The sequence below is a fragment of the Phragmites australis genome, chromosome 3, assembly GCF_958298935.1.
Source record: "Phragmites australis chromosome 3, lpPhrAust1.1, whole genome shotgun sequence".
In the NCBI taxonomy this organism is placed as follows: Eukaryota; Viridiplantae; Streptophyta; class Magnoliopsida; order Poales; family Poaceae; genus Phragmites; species Phragmites australis.
This window is the reverse complement of record NC_084923.1, coordinates 47,125,475-47,144,476: the sequence shown is the minus strand read 5'-3', so window position 1 is coordinate 47,144,476 and position 19,002 is coordinate 47,125,475. Positions and strand designations below refer to the sequence as shown.

At 43.4% G+C, this 19,002-nt stretch overlaps 3 protein-coding genes across 9 annotated transcripts; 1 reads left to right on the top strand and 2 right to left on the bottom strand.

Annotated features, from left to right (window-relative positions):
- Positions 1-346: 346 nt before the first annotated feature.
- LOC133913516 (heat stress transcription factor A-2e-like) lies at positions 347-4,466 on the bottom strand. The gene is made up of 2 exons (XM_062356688.1): positions 3,321-4,466; positions 347-1,594 (listed from the first exon to the last, which is right to left on the bottom strand). The coding sequence occupies exons 1-2, from the start codon at positions 3,588-3,590 to the stop codon at positions 863-865; spliced, it is 1,002 nt and encodes a 333-aa protein (XP_062212672.1). The 5' UTR covers positions 3,591-4,466; the 3' UTR covers positions 347-862.
- Positions 4,467-4,635: 169 nt separating this feature from the next.
- On the top strand, positions 4,636-7,515 carry LOC133913517 (protein LIFEGUARD 2-like). Its single transcript, XM_062356689.1, has 4 exons — positions 4,636-5,022; positions 5,116-5,229; positions 6,787-6,944; positions 7,078-7,515. Exons 1-4 carry the CDS (start codon positions 4,770-4,772, stop codon positions 7,282-7,284), a joined length of 732 nt encoding a protein of 243 aa, XP_062212673.1. The 5' UTR covers positions 4,636-4,769; the 3' UTR covers positions 7,285-7,515.
- A 1,911-nt stretch (positions 7,516-9,426) lies between these two features.
- Positions 9,427-18,794, bottom strand: LOC133913515 (PITH domain-containing protein At3g04780-like). 7 transcript variants are annotated; one of them, XM_062356685.1, is made up of 8 exons: positions 13,916-14,061; positions 12,463-13,772; positions 12,092-12,215; positions 11,403-11,451; positions 11,253-11,313; positions 11,084-11,130; positions 10,912-10,989; positions 9,427-9,746 (listed from the first exon to the last, which is right to left on the bottom strand). In XM_062356685.1, the coding sequence occupies exons 2-8, from the start codon at positions 12,625-12,627 to the stop codon at positions 9,698-9,700; spliced, it is 573 nt and encodes a 190-aa protein (XP_062212669.1). In that variant the 5' UTR covers positions 12,628-13,772; positions 13,916-14,061; the 3' UTR covers positions 9,427-9,697. The 7 variants fall into 7 exon arrangements, 2 of the variants coding, with proteins under 2 accessions (XP_062212669.1, XP_062212670.1); XM_062356686.1 differs by lacking the exon at positions 10,912-10,989; XR_009909048.1 differs by lacking the exons at positions 9,427-9,746; positions 10,912-10,989; positions 11,084-11,130; ... (1 more) ...; positions 11,403-11,451; positions 12,092-12,215 and adding exons at positions 14,633-17,050; positions 18,628-18,794 and having other exon boundaries at positions 13,269-13,772; positions 13,916-14,064.
- Between the last annotated feature and the right edge of the window lie 208 nt (positions 18,795-19,002).

Genomic DNA, 19,002 nt, shown 5'->3' with positions numbered 1-19,002 from the left:
AAAAATATTAAAAAAAACTCTTTTGGTTTGCTCCTCGGGAGATTCCACAGGTTGCAGTGAGAGAATCCGGTGAGAAAAAACTACGGTATCAATGTAACCATCTAGCAGATAAATATTCCTATGTTTTTTGCGCAAAGAGTTCTGATTGTGATACAGGATCAGGATATCTACCAACCTTGGACATGTGTAGGATCGAGCTCAAAATGTCTCGAATCACCTCAGCAGGAAATAATTTTTTCAAAAGTAGGACCATTCCAGAGCAGTTGTAAAGCAGAGCACTGATCACGAGTTCACAGCAAACTGAAAAAAGATAAAAAGTGGGTAAACCAAGACAAAGATGCACACATACGGTAATAATATGTGATATATATACATAGTGAAATGCCAAATTCCAAAGTGAAATGAAGTTTCTCACATTACAGGTTATTATAGACCAGCATCTTCTGTATACAAGCTATATGGTCTTCCCTACAATCTCATACCGGCACGCCACCCGGAAGTGCCAGCGCTGCAATTAGTTATGACTTATAACAGATACACTGTCATACTGCCTGCAACATGGCCATAGCCTTTGCGCAAACAGTGTATTCACAATGGTAACAAGACCGGCCATGGAAAAACAAACTATGATGTACCTGGAAACCATACAAACATCTTAACCCAAATACTTCCACAAGGTGAACAGACTGTATTAACAACTGTGATCGATATAGTGTTGATAGATTGAAGACGATCCAATCCGGTGCAAACACAGGGATATAACGAGCATAATGGTAAAGATACTCGGAGCTGGAGCCATAAAACGAGAGCTACTAATGTTCGGGTGTACGTTGTTTGAGTTGAGGTAGCCCAACTTCCGAGACTACATGTTCATACCATCCTGACCAACTGGATTACCAGACTCCTCACCGAGTCCCCCTTCATGCAGAAGGTCCTCCCAGAAGTCATCATTTAACTCCCCACTGGGCCTGCCTTTCAGACGTTCAGAGCCACTGGATGAAACACCTTGTTGAACCTCGAATCCCTTTGTCTCAACAGACGAACTTTCCAGATCAGATGGAACACCATTGGCAAGTGATTCCAACGGTTCCTGCGTTTCAAACACGACCTGTGACCCTTGCTCCAGGCTAGAACTAGTGCCCATGCTATCAGCTTCAAGTCCCTGATCTATGCGGCGCCTTTTTTTCTTTGAGATGGCATCCTCGAGGCCTTTCCTCATCTCACGCTGGGAGATCAGCTGACGGAGGAACTCAGGGTTCTGCATGACTCGCGCCATGAATGCCATCATCTGCTGTTGCTTCTGCTCGGTCCCATGTAACTTCTCTTCCATGGCCTGTAGATCTGACTTAGAGTTTTGCTGCCCCTGCCTCAGCTTCACAACTTCAGACATCAACAGCTGTTTGTCCCTCTTCAGCTGCTCGATCTCTTCATCATATCCAAAGTTCCCTACCTCAAGGTAAGAGCCAAGAGATTGCTGATTTGGAGATGAGTGTGGAGGTTTGCGGCGCCTGATATTTTTTAGAAGGTGCCTCTGTCCTCTCAGGAAGCCCTCATTAGCAAATTCCCATCTGTCAGGATCCACCTTTCTGAAGCCCTGCCCAAACCGATAATCAAATAATCAGAAATATGAATTACCATTCAATGCAAAGGAACACAAATATTTCCCTGACGAAAAATTAATATCTCAAACCATTTCAATCAGGCAAGTGCAAAAAAAATCATGGAATTTCATAACGAAGACCAAATATTTCCCTCTTCATCACAAGTTATAGTTCACTTCACATGTTTTTCAGTTTGCATGGTTTCAGTTCTTCACCTCTATTCATCACCTTTCTTCTTCACTCTTCACCTTTTATATTGTTTCAAAGCAAAAAATAGAAAACAAGTCATTCATCAATATCTTATCACAAGGCAAACTACAGGAAGATCTAAGGTCTTTTAGGGGGAAAAAATATTCCACTTGAAAAATGCAAGCGATAGCCAGATAATAAAAGTGTATAGTGCAACATTTAACAAAGTTGATAATGTTATGGAACCGGTATGATTTCTGCACAGTTCATACATGATTTCAACAAATACCAGAAAAATGAAGTTGACTGGGGATGCCAAATGTACAAGCTTGAAAAGACCAGCAAATCAAACCCAGAACAAAAAAAATTCAAGATTCAGGCCTCACCAATCCAGGAAAATCACGCCAGCACCTTACTTTTCTACTTGTACATTATAACCATCATGCATTGAGGAGAAAAAGTCAAAAACAAACTACAGCACATGAAGGAGGACATCGCTGGATTTGTTTTATTATGCAGACATGCTGTCCATGAAAGAGATTAAAAAAATCCACCACTTTCTAGGATTATTAGTAATCTTCCGCATCAACATTTTCTGTGGTTTACTGTTGTTTCTAATGGAAGTGGCTGCTAATACTGATACAATCGCTAGTCTAACATACCTTCCTTTCCCTCTTTCCAGATATTTTTGTCCAGAAGACATTTGGTTGTTGAATTATATTTGTAGGCTCCAAGGTTTTGACCAGCTCTTAGTTGGTTTTTAAGGCTATCCTATTCCTAAGCTTCATATATTCTTAAACGGTATTTAAATGGATCAAATGATTATCTTGCTCTGGTTATTCCCTCATACACGTCCAACTTTGCATTTCCCATTCATTTAAGGATTTCTATGAATTACTGCAAACAAAGAAAGACAGGAAATATACTATCTACTAGCGGAAGAGGAACAATTCCTCTTGGGGACCTACATGCTATTCTCTTGAACAAAATCAGCAACAAAATTCCCCAGGGGGGTTCTGTGCGGTGAACATTCCACTTACCTAACTAGTGAACACCTCCTCCCTCTGCCACTTGCCCCACCGCCATCAACTGCTCTGACAACCCACTGCCGGCAATGAACTCGCTGCCTCGCTGTGTTGCCATCCCCATTGCCACTGCCACCGCCCACAATGGCTCCTCGCCACCACAGCTCACAGGTGAGCCCATCACCACCTTCCACAATCGGACAGCCACCAGGACCGGTCGAACTCCACCCTAACGCTAGCGCTGACCCCAACCCTAATCCCCAAAGTAGACCTATTGCCATTTGCTATATTTGGTAAGTGTTCACCAAGTTCATCCGTTGGCAAGAAGCCTTTTTCCCATTTAATCAACGCATAACAGATGAACGTTTGCAATTCTCAAATCCTAACTATAACTTACTCATATCTTCACGGATTAGAATTCGTCAAACACTGCACAGGGTTTTATGATTTTGGCACACCGCACAATAGTACAGGGACCAAGCGGCAATGGGGGAAATTAACTTACATAAGTGTTCAGCTGCCGGACGAAGCTGGAGAAGTTGTTGTGCTTGAAGTAACTCGGCAGCAGCACCGTCCCAAAGATATGAGGATCCCACACCACGAAGCTGTTGTTGGTGGCGCTCCATGACACGACGGCATCCGTAGTCGGATCACTCACCATGTCATAAGTCTTACTGAGGAACGGTGGTGGTCCAGCGTCGCTGAGCCCGTCCATCGGTCTCGGCGAGTCGTTGGCTGAGCCTGGCCAGCTCTCCACCTTGACAGGATGATTCATCCTTCGGTAATTCGTGGCAACACCCACCAAAAGATCAAACCAAGAACCTCACCTCACCAAGAAGCAGAACTACACACCAAAGATTTGTACACTTTGGCACCAGAAATGGTTAATTGAAGCACAGGTGCAACAAGAAGGCACAGGTCAGGCGTGACGAAAGCAAGAGGTATGGGCGCAAGAACAAGGTGCCGCGATGCAGACAAGCGCAGTCCGATCTTGCGACTAGCACTTCACCCCATCACGAGTCGCGCGCACCAAACAGCAGCAGCAACAATCACTCACGCGGAGGCTTGGACATGTGGAAGGAACCCAAGAAGAAGACACCTGGTGATCACCCTGACGCCAAACAGTAAAGAAAAGGGTAGATCTTTGTGCAAGTTCATGCACCAATACCACGAACCAAATCAGGGGGCGTTAAAGGGAGCTCAGAGATTTGATTCCGGCGTGAGGAGGAGGAGCGAAACACGCGCCACGTCGGGTGGTCGCTTTTGACCCGCAACGCCGCAAGAAAGCGCAGAGACCCCGACTCCCAAGGCTCTCTCTCTCTCTCTCTCTCTCTCTCTCTCTCTCTCTCTCTCTCTCTCCTACAGAGAGAAACCAGGAGCAGGGCTCCAGAGATCGAGACGGGCAGACGGCGAGCGAGCGAGGTGAGTAGGCGTCACGACTCACGAGGGCGTGAAGTGGCGGGAAGGAGCAGCCGCTTTGAGTCGGGGTAGGAAGGTTCTAGAAGGCGGGGGCGTGGTTGGAGGACGAGGAGGGCTTCTGGAAGCGCTGGTGGGAACGCAATTTGGGGATGGATTCTTCAACGCCTGGTGGGCGATGGTGTCGGAGAGGAGCAAACGGAGATGACGATGCGTCGACACGCGCCGGGCTCAAATGGGCCGGGTTGTCTGGGCCCATTTATATTTCCTGGCCCCACATGTCAGTATGATGGGCTCGTAACTGGTCCAACTCCCGCGTCGCGTTGGGCCCACAAAGCAATACCTTACCTGCGAAGGCAAGCACTTGCAGAGAAAGAAAGAAGAATCCTCTCGAAAATAAAAAGGGAAATTCGCATCGCTGCTTGTCTTCTTCCCCGATCCAAGTGTCCAACCAAGCATTCGATTGCTTCCTTCCTCGTCCTCCCCGTCCGCGTCGTCGTCTCCGTCGACCCACGAAACCTTAGAGAGGCGAGCGGCGATGTTCGGGTACCAGAAGGCGCCGGACCTCGAGGCCGGCGGGCGGTCGGCGTTGCTGTACCCGGGGATGACGGAGAGCCCCGACCTGCGGTGGGCGCTCGTCCGCAAGATCTACGTCATCCTCGCCGTCCAGCTCGCCATGACCGCCGCCGTCGCCGCCTTCGTCGTCAAGGTGCGCGCCATCTCCGAGTTCTTCGTCTCATCCAACGCCGGGATCGCGCTATACATCTTCCTCATCATCCTGCCCTTCATTGGTCGGTTCAGCTCAGCTCCCCATTATCTCTGTCTCCATTGTTTTTCTGTGAACTGAAATGTGTGTGCTGATGCCTTGATCGGCTCGCGTGCAGTGCTGTGTCCTCTGCACTACTACCACCAGAAGCATCCGGTCAATCTGCTGCTGCTCGGCCTCTTCACCGTCGCCATCAGCTTCGCCGTCGGCATGACATGCGCCTTCACCAGCGGTAACAACTTAGCTTTCCTTGTTTAGTTTCTACTTGTTCTAACTTCTACATCGTGTTTAGATGTGACTGCTTGAATGAAATTATGCAGTTGTTCCAATTGAGCATCTCTGCATCTGAACTAGTTGTTCGAATGGATTGGTGATTCTTTTCTTACGAATGGGAGTTGCTGTTAGCATTAGGAATCCCCTTCTTTCATGATCCTGTAACTGAATTATTGGATTCTTCCGTTTGATGTACTTCAGCATTCAAAACGGTTAGGCAAGTCAATGCTGAATTGCTGGTCCAATGAACGGAATCCACTCTTAACATTGAGAAACTGTTCCACAAGCATATAGCTGATGTGGTGGAGTTCGATTAAGTTGAACACCATAGGATGAAGCTTTTGGCCAAAAGCATGCCCATGTTGCTTGTATTGGTATACTACAGAGCTGTTCTGCAATAGAAATCTCCCCTTTGTAGTTCCATATGTGGATAACAGGTTCCTATATGTGTATTGGCAGCAAGCGTTGCATTTTCTCATGGCTGTTGCGTAATGTTCTCCAGTATGCTATGATTGTGTCAGTACTTCAGATCGTTGAGCAAACAATTTAAGCAATGTGACAATAGTTGGTCCATTATACTCATTTATGATAAACAGTGCTCTGTTCAGAGTATTATGATAATCCTGTATGTTTGTGACTTAAGTTGTATCATTAGGGGCCAAACTTCATGTCTCAACACCTTTATGATATGCCCATCCAACTCCAAGGCATTTGGAATGTCACCACCTCTCTAGAACCAGTCCTTGTTCAATCTTCTTGTTGTTGCCTTGTTGCAAGGTTGTCCAGTAGTGCATAACTTTGCTCTTTTTCTTCTTCTTTTGTTATTAGGAAACTAGTGGTGATATCCTCCATTGGGACCTTTTTCTTCTTCTTTTCTTATTTCTGCTTCAATTTTTTTATGGGAATAAAGGTGTAACTCCAGCTGGCCATTATTAATTACATTTTATAGTACAAACACTTTAGGTCTAGAAAACTAGCTTTAGAAGAACTACACGGGTACTGGCTTGTTGAAAGTTCTCCTCAGGCATCCTAAGTGCTCTGGAACATATTGTGGAGTTATATTATGAAATCGTTTTTTATTGTGGAATATATCTGTTTTCTGCCTGGATTATTGTCATGTGTGCCATTACAATATGTACCACTGATTTTTTAGAAAGTCTAGCTGTTAACCATTTTCCGCTAACATGTCGAAGGCATTAGCATTTGAGATTTGGTTTGCATCTTGGGATTTTGTGAATCGTCTCCTTTCGGATTTGGTATTAACTTAGACACCACTGAAGGTTGTTGAGAATGTGGACCTTTGATATTTCTGCCCCTCTATTTCTTACTTTGATTTTGATTATGGGATGTTTGAGTTAGAGTTGATGTTTGTGCTGAAAATAACAAGAATTGAGCCTTTTCAGTTTTCTTTCAATTATTATGCATGTTCTCCTCGGACATCAGTTACTATTGTTTTTTTTATTGACCGGGTTCTGGTACTCTATCGAGGAATTGAGCGTAGTGTGTTATGGAACAGGTAAAATCATTTTGGAGGCTGCAATTCTTACAGCAGTGGTGGTGATCAGCCTGACTGCTTATACTTTCTGGGCTGCAAAGAGAGGCCATGACTTCAACTTCCTTGGCCCCTTCCTGTTTGCTGCTATGATGGTGCTCCTTGTGTTCTCCCTAATCCAGGTTGCATTTGCACCCTTATTCCCATAAAGTCTTGCGTCTGTATTGTCGTATGTTTCTTGGGATGGATACTGCAGAGGTCTTATATTGCTTATGTTTATTTATGCATGGCACTAACGGTGCTTTTGCTGTGCAGATCTTATTCCCACTGGGCAAGATCTCTGCGATGATATATGGTGGACTGGCATCGCTTATATTCTGTGGCTACATCATCTATGACACTGACAATATCATCAAGCGCTACTCTTACGATGAGTACATATGGGCTTCAGTGTCGCTCTACCTTGATGTCATCAACCTCTTCCTGTCTCTGTTGCAACTGTTGAGGGCAGCTAATAGCTGAGCTCATCAAGCCTTTTCGTTGATCTAGTTCTCTTGTGTGTTTGTGTATGCCACCAATTCCTGAATGTTCATGGATCCTTGTACTCCAATTTATCCGCCAATTCTGGCGATGCTTCCCTAGTTCAACTGTTATATACTGCTTAGCGGATAAGGGAGACTTCAATCATTATGTGTATAGAACCTCCAAAATTGTTCACCAGCTTTAGATGTGATGTTGCTTCGTTTCTTTGCACGCTCAAAGTATGAATGCCAGTGAGTTGCAGTGCCTAAACGTCTCAGTTTTTTTTTTCTTATACTGTGAAGCATTTCTATACACCTGATCATACAGGTTCGGGCTTGCTTACTGTCACGATTACACAATCCTGTATGAGCAAAATTTGTCCATTTGCTACCCAATGAAGTTCTCCAAATTTTAGCCTAATAATGCTCTCTTTTGAAAAATGTTAGTCTCTACTATATAAAATATGAGTTGTTTTTCACGTATCTCTTCCTTCTACTCTTCTTTTATCTAATAAGAATTTATAAAATTTAAATAATTTACCCTTTTTATTATATATCTTTGTCCTTCAGCTTTTCTGTTTCGTTACTGACTACGGATATCGAATTTATTTTACTAATAAAAATAAATAAAGAAATTAAGAGGTAAATTAGCAAATAATCTTTGGATCTCATCTAAAATTAAACTACGATATCTCTGACGTATTCGTTTAACAACACTCTCATAACATATTCACATCTTCATACACAAGTAATTCATTTCGCTAGTACTACACGCAGACGCAAGTACACTTAGCTGGTAGTACATGCTTGCCTGCTCAACACGAGGAATCCATTTCGACCGCAACATGCAGGTGGAGGGCGAAGACGATTCTGCTTCTGCTGTACTGCTGCATCTGAAGTTTTGAGCTATTTGTGAATTACGTACAGAAGAGAAGTGAACTTGTATGCTGAATTAACATAAAGAGCCATCCATCTATTGCTGCACATGATCCACCTGACTGAATATGGTTGTTTTTCAGTAGCCAGGTAGGTGTTACAGGCCCTGAAATCCTAGCGAATCATCCAGAATTTGTGTAGGTTCTCTTCCCAGGTTTTTCCGGAATTTGTGAGTCGAAAGTACAGCGCTCTCCAAGCTTGATTCGTCGCTCCTTCTCTTCAAGTCTTGCGGCTTCTTCCTGGTGCCATTTGGCGTCATTTTGCTTCTGCATAGCAGTTGAAGCTCTCAAGCACAAGAAAAATGACGATTTCTTTTTTTTAAGGAGAAAAAAGAAGAGAAAAGCCGACAATTTCCTCCTGATAACACGCAGGACCTCTCTGCACATATATTTGACATTTTTAACTAATCATGAAAATTTAGACAATCATTGGTAAAATATTTTATGATCAAAATGTCCTTTTTATAATTAGTATTGAGTTATAAGAATAACGAGGTGAAGTATGAATTGTCAGAGGTAAAATGGGAAAGAGTGATAAAAAATGCATTGGGATACTGAAATGCCAAATATTTTGGGAAGACTTTTTTAAGTTAAAAGTGACATGTATTACGAAACAGAGGGTTAGAGAGAAAAAAATGTTTGGTGCAACCATTGAAACACAGATAGAACCTATTACATCACACGATTCAAACTACATCCGGGAAACCAACATTTTGACCGCACCAAGAATTGAAGTCCTCCGGCTCCATCATCCACGACACCGACAACCTCATCAAGCGCTTACGAGTACGTCGCAGCCGCCATCGAGCTCTACCTCGATATCATCAACCTCTTCCAGGCGATCCTCACCATTCTTGAAGCCGCCGATGGATAGGCCTGATCTGCCGGCTGTTTTGTGCACACCAGTTTTGTGCACACCAGATCACATGTAACATACCAAGATGGTTTGCAAACTTAGAAGACAATGTATACTGTATAGATAGGGTCGAACATCACCGACGTGATTGGACACTAACAAGGAAATACTGCCAATCCAATTCATTACATCACAGCCGCCGCAAAAAGATCACCAGCCAGCAACAGAGCTGTGCACTGTGTGTATGACAAATTGCCGCGACAATGCATTCATCAGTTTCAGAAATGTTCACCACAAACCAAACTTCCCAGAAACGAAGCTTTGCATGCGAATTTATCAAGACGAACAAGCATGCATGCATGCAGTAATTTTGGTTCATTCACGAAATGAATATAAATTTCTGGGAGGGAACATGGTTTCATCCGTCACACCCAAGCCATAAATCGCAGGATTACAAGATGCCAAGAGGCAATCACTTCAGCATCACCAGACGCACTCTTAAACTCCGCATGTATAGAATGGGGCAAAAAGTTGCCAAGATCAACTAGAAATTGCTCAATTCAACAGTTAACTGTTTCTAGTGTGCCACACACCCACCGGAACATGCTCAACTTTGTATGGTCTTAGTGCTCTTCTATCTTCTTCAAGTCCTTCATATTTGTCGTGTCCACGCTGCAAAAAGAACCAAACAATTTTAGCTCGAGAACAACAACATCCATAATACATGCATCTGGGGGGAAGGTGAGTGGGAAGGAGAGTCTCTCATTTCCCAATGCCTGAAGATGGACTTCTTTTCAGTGCATTCTGTTCAATTTTGGTTAAAATAGACAGTTACTCTCCGGTTTTAAATACTTGACACTTTGACCAAGATCCGGTCGAACTTTTAAAATTTTGACCATCAATAGCATCCAAAATATTTAGTTTGAAAACATAAAATCATATGTGTAAATTGTCTTGAAAAATACTTTCATAATATTGTATTTTTATTAGATATTATAACTATATTTTGGAAGCTATTGACGGTCAAAATTTTAAAAGTTTGACCGGATCTTGGTCAATGCGTCAAGTATTTAAAACCGGAGAGAGTACTGAGAATGGAGAATCCATCTGGCAAAAGTTATAGCTACATTTCTTTGTGATATAAGTACGCAAGGTAACCTGCTTGTACAAAACGTGCATCTGGGAAGGAAGGAGAGTTTCTCATCCCCCAATGCCCAAAGATGGATTTTTTTTTTCCCAGCGAATTCCAGGTAAAATGCTTACTTTCACAATTCAATTTTCACTAAAATAGCCAGTTACTAAATCTGGTAAAAGCTAGAGCTATTTTTGTGATATAGGTAAGTAATCCAACCTGCCTGAACAAATGTGCACACAACAGGCCTCCTTCAACCCTACATCCCTCGCTAAGTTATAAAACCACAAGGGAGAATCCAGCAATATGCATAGCTGGGATCACCCAGAGGTTGCACCATCACTCAGATATCTTATTGATCACCAAGCAGTCAATCAAACTCCTTTAATCATATGTCTATTTATAATAGTCTATCACAAATCCTTGAAAATCTAATTAACTTATTAGCTTGGAGAATAAATGTTTCCAATTACCATTCTGGGAGTGCAATTTTTTCTTCCCCAAATAAGTCACTATTATTCCAGCCTGGGTCTTCTTCAGTCACTTTTACTTTAAATGAGTTTTAATCCTTTTTTCATCTTCACACTAACAAAACTTGAATAATTATAACCATTCCAGAAAAACCAGAGAACCAACCAAAAGGGAAACAGAACAAGTGTGCATGGAGCGCTGTTACTCTGTTAGTAAACAAGTAAGAAAACTTACGTCGTTCCATAGAGCGCAATCTTCTGAATTATTGAGACATCACTTCCACTTTGATTGTCCTCAATAAATATAGTCAAGCTGGAATGATAATGAAAGGTCAAAAAATAGAAAGAGGATGATCAAAGAGAGGGGCGCACGCATGCGGCCATGCACACCAGAGAAATGTACATACCTGCGAACATTTTGGAACTTGACATACTTTAGTGTCACGGGTTTATTCTGCAAAGAAGGCAAGGTTCATCAATTTGAGGTACAACAATAACAACTGTGATGTCAAAGACTAGATGACCATCACTGAAAATATTTGAAAGTAGAGTGATTGATTCAGAAAAAGAATATACCTCTACCAAATGATTGGAGGATAGATCAAGACTGTCACTTGGTGGATAGTCATTGACATTGCTGCCATTAATTACATAAATTTATCATCATACTAAATAGAGAAGAAAATGTGTTTTGAAAAGTTTGAACTACGTCAAGAGGCATTATACCTGAAACCCATATGCTCTTTGTTGGAGAAGAGTTTTACTGTTTTTGGGCCTGTGATGACAAAAGAGATGTCATTGTTTGATAGAGAAGCACGACAAGAAAAAGTGTGGTGACAAAGCATCAAGCAGTTTGATCAAAAAAGGAAATGTCTGAATACAAGGCCATATATTGCTGCAATGGAAAGCATCAATTGAAAAAAGAGCAACTCTTATGTTTTGAGTTAGGCCCAGCTGCAGTCAGCACCTTTGTTTGAACAGCCCAAGGCAGCAATAAAAGGGTGGCTTAACACGGACAGACACATTCACAATACTAATAAAGTTGACATAGCTGCAAGTACCCGAAATTCAAACAAGCGAGCACCTCTGTTGCAAGTCTGCAGATAGAAAGAGGTAAAAAAAATATCGTATTTCTTCAGCAGCACCAGCACCACAACTAACAATGCATTATGTCGAGGTCCCACCGAATCAGGAGCAATCATACATTCGCGAAACCACAAATTGATGTTCCACCTTCTAGTCAAGAGGATACTTGCAGGCCGAACATACTAAATCAAATGATCCTGCCCTGGTACGACTAGCCCTTGCATCTAACTTAAAGGAATACTACTACTAAATTCGAACTCAAACATGTCAACTGACGGACAAATCTAGCCTCAACGCACAGAACCCCAACGGGGAGTTGCAAATCTCACCCTCTTCCTCGGGGCCTTTGAAGAGCGCGGAATGCAGCTTGACCACCTGCATGAAGGGGATGTAGATCAGCAGTTGCTCGTCCGAATCGCTGGCGAGGTACAGCCCCTCGTCGTCCCTGTAACCCTGCAGCCACCAAGCACCACAACACAATCGCTATTAAAATTCGCACCAGAACAGCATGAAATACACACGACCTCGCTAGCCACGAGCGATCGGGCTGGAAGCCACCATCTACGAAACCCTAGCAAAAAATTCCCAAAAAGAGAGAAAAAATTGAACCGCCCCACCAGAATCGCGGGAAGAACAGTCTAAAATTCGCGGAATCGGAAAAGGGACCAATCGAGCAAGTGTTGGCCAGGTAGTGCGCTACCTGCTTGAGGGCGTTGGCGATGTTGTGGGACGAGTCCTGGTTGAGGCACTCGACGCCGCTCCAGTCGATGAAGTCGACCAGATCCACCTGCCCGCGCGGCACCTGCACGGCGGCCGGGGCGGGGGACGGGGTGGCCGCGGCGGCGGCGGCGTTGGCGGCGGCCATGGATTGGCTTCCGGAAGCTTCTGGAAGGCCTGGACGGGGACGGAGCGTTCGAGAGCCGCGTGCGGGAAGGGGTAAGGGGAAGGAGCGAGCGAATCGGACTCGTCACTCGTCAGGTGACTTGCGAGTTGCGACTAGTTGCGGCAGCTGCGATGCGACGCTATGGCTTTCACGACGCGGTGCGGTCGGGCCAAATCTATAGAGGCCAAGCTCGCCAAAGATATAGTCCGAGAGGGCAAATGTGCGTCTCGAGGAGAGTAGCCATGCAGAAATTTTGTTTCGCACGCGCTCGCGGTACGCTGCTCGCGCCTCCCAGGCGGGCCCACTTTCGATTTGAAAAAAAAAATCGAAAACTTTTCCTAAAAACCCTCCCTGACGGGCCCACTTCTAATTTTTGGAAAAAAATTGAAAACTTTTCCTCAAAAACTTTTCTGGGTAAATTTTGCTTGTTAATTTTTACTCAAAAAATTTCCTCAAAATTTTTCTAACTTTTTCAGAAAACTTATCCAGAAAACTTGTCCAAATAACTTACTCAGAAAACTTTTCCAGATATAAAAACACATGAGAGGCTATCTAAAATTTGCTACTTCTGCCCGAATTAGCCTCGTCAGTAGCCATGACACCCTCCATCCGAGTCAAGCATCAAAACGAGTAAAATATGATCTTCATTCTTCACGCCATTTTGACACATAATTCAGCTCCTTCCACACCCCATATATAGCGTGTCACTCACACCATCCTCCAACCGTCGGTCACCCCTCCTGCACTCCCACTACCATCCCCTTGGCCATCTGCCTCCATACCGCCCGGCCCCAGCTACCCTAGACCTCCGTGACCACAAATCGTGACCACAAATCACAGAGCAACTTGCACTTCGCGAAGCCGTTTTGAGCTCAAATCCGCGCTACTAAGCCCAAACCCATCCCAACCAGCCACAAATCGAACCTCAGCCCTATTTCCGCTCCAAAAGAAAAAAAGAAAGAGAAGACCCTATTTGAAAGTAGGAATTTCGCAGATCCAAATTTTGGAGAGGCATGGCCTCGTCTTGGGTTTCTAATCCAAATATTTCACATCAAGGAGGAGCAGAGCATTGGGTGGCTCTGCGATCATCGGGGAAACTGGGTATCTCGTCTTGATCTGGATAGGTACTGAAAAGATAACACCTTGCTTCAGCTATTAAACAGGATCAAACAGGAGTGAATCAAATGCAGAGAGAATCAAACAGGATGTGCAATTGTGGAGTGAATCAAAGAGATTGGATAACTAGGAGTGTAAAATGCAGGCTTCATACCTGGAGGCTACAAAAGTCAGAACTTAGAGATTTCAATTTATGGGACAGGTAAACAATGGCACTCTTCATTTTCCTGATCCTCGCACAATCTTATGTTTTTCTTGTTCAGCCTATTTTTTGTATCTGCTCAGTCGCAACTGATATCATGCCTGTCAAGAAGATATTCAGGTCACTATGAACTATATTGAGTCCATTAGAACACAGGGTAAATTGTTCACTTCAGAAGTAATTTGTCATCATGGACTCTAATTGGAAGACCCCAGTCTGTTAGTAGAGGCCCAGGTGGATCATGTAGTGTTGTGGTGTTGGTATAGTTCCACATTCAATGTTTAAAGTGGGAAGCACTAGCATATAGGGACCAAGAAAAAAGATCAATTTTGAGCTGCCATAGTACAAACTACAAAATATAAAAGTAGCCCAGCCTACTTTTGTTCCGCATGATATAAATAATCCAGAATGGCTACAAATATAATAGCACAAAATTCAGGCAAGGCACTAAAGCACAATTTGAGTCATCACATAGACAGTAAAGAGTGTGCTTGTCACAAAAATGACATGTTAATGTCTGAAAAGTACAGGATGTTATGCAGAAAATAAATTAGTCACTCATCATCTTTTCCACTGGAGGTCTTTCTACTTTGTCGTTTCTACGCTTGGTAGTCATTATTGATGACACTATTTTATGGGAGTATTGACAGTATTTCTTGAAAACATTACCTGAAAACAATGTTTCTTCAAACATTGTACAAAATATGGAGCTCAAAATGTCAGCACTGGCATCCCTTTCCTTGTCATAGTACAACAATTAAATTTTAAAAAGCCTGTTTCATACTCTCAATCTAGCCCCTCCAACAATATGTTGCTCACATTGTCATCATCCCCTGTCTGGTAGACTTCACCAAGTTCTCCAGCATCCTCTCCACCAATTCTGCCGACTAAGACACGATGTGTCCTTGAATCAGGTACCCACCCCTTTTCTAGCATTTGATCTAGAAACTTGCATGCCTCACTCTTGAAGCCTTCTTTAATAAGGCCATAAATAATAATGTTATATGTTCTGGGGCTCATCGTTCCACTTGTCTTTACCACTTTCAGTAAATTTTGTGCAACCATGTTAAGAAAAGAAAAGAAGGCCATATCATTGACTAATAGTTCAAATGTCTCTTGGTCAGGCACAAACCCATGATTCACCATTCTGTTGAACAAGATAGCAGACTCAAAAATTGTCTCCTTGGCAAGGAAAGAGCGCAACAGAATATTGTATGTGTACCCATCCAATAGACAACCTTCCATCAGCATTTGTGCAAACAGAACCAATAAATATTTCTCCTCCTTCAATTGGAGCAGTGCTTGGATAATTATGTCATAAGTAGAGAATGTACAAGAAGTGCCGGTGAAAACAGCTAATGAACGCAATTTGATTGCTTCATGAATCTTTCCAGCCATACAACTCCCTTGAATCAGCATATCAAGTGACTCGCTTGTAAGACTGCAACCTCTTTTACAGTGATATTTAAAAACCTCAGTAGCTTCTTGGATCCTCTTCATGCGACAAAGAACCTTTACAAGTTGCGAAAAAGATTCCGAATTCATGGACAAGTTGCTAACACTGACCCTTCTGAACATACCTAAGGCATCTATATACAAGCCTAATCCACAGTAACAAGATATAACAGCAGAATAGGTACTCTCATCTGGTGTAAATGAAGAAACAACCATTCGACCAATGAGCTCAGATGCTCTTGTAATGTGTCCTTCATTACAGAAGTGAGTTATAACAATGTTCCATGAGTGACAATCAACCAAACCTCTGCTCTGAAATTTCTCAAGATAGCTTACTGAATCCAGCAGTCTGCCATTTTTACACAACCATTTGAGCAGCCCATTATACGGTCCTGATTCAGTGACATCGTTTTCCTCTAGAAAGCTCACAGCTTCATGGAACTTGGCCGATTTACAGTAGCAATCCACTATATCCACATATGTACTTGTCATTGGAGAATGACCTGATGCTATCATTTCTTGAAACATCAAGTTCGTGTCATCCAATAGTTGATTCTCACATAAACATCTAATCAAGGCACTGTACAGCTGTAGATCCAACTGAAGGCCATCTTCTTTCATCATTTGATGCAGCTTAATCGCCTCATTGACTTTACTGAACTTGCAAAATAGGGGTATCACTTGAGCATAAAAATTGCTATCAGGGGTGCATCTTAGTTGCAGCATCTTGTCAAAGAGTATCACCGCTTCATCTGCTCTGTTGTGGGAACAAAGAGCCGTGATGAGTATCTCGAAAGTATAATTGTTAGGAGCACACCTCTTCTTGCTCATCCTATTAAACTGAATCAACGCCAATTCTAAACGGCCAGATTCACACAAGACCTCAATTAAACAATTCAATGTTTCCACATCAGGAAGAACTCCAGCCTTCATAATGTCCATGTACGTAAGCATGAACAACCGCAAGCCCCTCCCTTGCTTGACCAAACCATGCAGCACACCATTCCAAGCTGAGATTGACAGCTTGAGCTTCGCAGAACTAGCATGCTGGATCACCAGCAATGCTTCATCAAGGAGGTTCTTATCACTCAGGGACTGAACTAAATCATTCAGGGCTTGTTCCAGTGCTGGGACCTGAAATCTGACCATCTCCCTGAGGAGGCTATCCATCTCATCACGATTTCCAGAAACACCAAGCTTGGAGATCATGCAGCTGTACATGCCAACCGTGTGAACGTTATATCTCTGATGTGAAGCCCATTTGAAGATCCTAAGGGCCAAGCTTGAATCGGAAGTAGAATCAAGAACACGGGTTAGCCTCTCTGGTTGAAGATTGTTCTTGAGTGACTGGACCGCAGAGTCAAACTCAAAGGAACTCCCTCCAGCACCACAAGGACGAGCAGCGGGCACATTTGAGCAAGGATGGTACATAAGTTTGCCCAATAGCGGGTGTGTTCTTGCAACCCGGGTGCAAGACAGAAACTTTAACGCCATTGAGGCAACCACATGGTCACAACATCAAGCTGATCTGCAAATGTACAGCTCACAGCATCACTTTAATCTGCAAGTGCACAGATCAAGGAATTGCATTGAAATAAAAAAAAAATCCCTTATTGTGAGTGTGCGCTTCCCCTGTAATCAACACAATGAAGGAAAAACGTAATCAGGAGCGCATATGATCAGAGAAGCCTCGGTCTAGCAAGACTGAGGCAACAATACTGCAAGTCTGCAACAACCGATTAGCACAATAGTACCATGCTATGCAGTGAACGAATCCACGGCAAACTAGAGTGGATTAGAGTATCCCCCAGAAAAAGAGAATTTGGATTTGAGGGCTCCCGGCACAGAAAAAGTGTCACAAAAAGAGCAAGCAATGCATCCGAGCAAGCTGGGGCTCTCTTATCGACGGGACAACGAGGATAAGTGGTGTCGCGTGGTGCTCGGAAGGATAGGGCAACCCTCCTGGGTGGAGGCCTCAATTGGTTTGCCTCGCCACGCCGTGCCGCGCCGCCGCTATGGGAACAGGAAGAGAGAGAAAACGAGGAGCTCGTGTGGCGGGCAAGGCCTAGCCCAGCCCAAGCGGGAGCTGTGTCCGTCTGCCTGTAACTCTAGGATACAAGTCCACCCAATGGCCTGCTTCGCAGATTTTTTTATTTATATATATTTTTTAAATATTTGCAATATTACACGGTCGTTTCAACAAATTACAAGAATAGGCTATCATCACCCGTCCATCGGACGAGAGCAAGGTATCACCCCTTGTGGGACCCACTGGTTAGAAAATTAAAAAATACAAAAAATGCAATCAGGTCACGTGTCACCCGTTCAGCGGGCGAGATCTTGTAATAGCGGGTCCAGCAAAAGGTATCGCCCACTGCTCAGGCAATACCTTTTGGTATAGCACGTCCGTTCATCCTCGTACAAACAGTGGCAGAGCCAGGATTTGATCGTTGGATGTGCACGGTATAAAATTTGCTAAAATTATAATCTAATAATATTAAAAGTTCTCAACATTGCAAATTCAACAAATAAGTTTGAAATTTGCAAAAAGTACAATACAAATAGTCCAAATATGAAATAAAGTCTTACATAGATATAAGATTACAATATTTACTCTAGAACTCTACTTTACGTTTTCTCATGGCCATGAAAATCTCGATTATATCATTCTCACTTAACTAGCAGAAAATATCACGCTCAATAAATATGACTAAACAATCGTTCAATAACTCATCGTCCATGCTATTTCTCAACTTATTATTCACTAGACTCAATGCTAAAAATACTCTTTCAATACCTATGCGCATATCGTTTGGTAATTATTACAGTAATTTCCCTTCCTTATTAAACATGTCAGTTAAGCTAGAGATAGTGATAGGGAATATGATGCATAATCGATTTGTGCTGGTAAAACATAGCTAATCGTAACAATGAACTCCTATAAATATTCTACAGCATGCAACTCCAAAAACAAAGTGCTGCATCACACTCGTATAAATATTCACCGCTCTCAGAGCCGTAGTCAAATCAGAGCTAAACCAAAAACTAAGCTAGAGCTGACTTTAGCCAGTTAACCTTGGCAGGACTGCTCAGCGCACGCATTAAAAATTCAGAAAACAACATATGGCGCAAAGCGGAGAAGCACATAGCAGCCCAGCAGCGTGCCTGTGATCTGATCTTTGGTCCGCTGGATGAGGGGCTTCTCCTACCTGAGGAACTCGTCGAGGATGCTGCGGCTCGAGCGGAAGGGCTCCTGCTTCGGGATCGAGTTGTAGTTCTGAACCGCGCGCACCCCGCGACGGCACCTCGGCGCGGGTCGTCGGGAGCGCGGGCGTGGCCACGCGGGTCGTCAGGCGCGGCGGCTCGAGGGGGGGGGGGGGGGATCGAGAGATGAAATGAGACGACGTTGCGCGTGGAGCTTCTGCTCGCCTCGTTTTTTTTCCCCCTTCTGCCGGGCTGGGCCGCTAGAGATAAGGGAGGTACTAACAACAAAAACCCTAAACTACAGGGTAGTCCGGTACTGTAGTTAGAAATAACCTAGGTTTAAAATATTTTTATGAATTAATAGATCATATGAGAAGAAT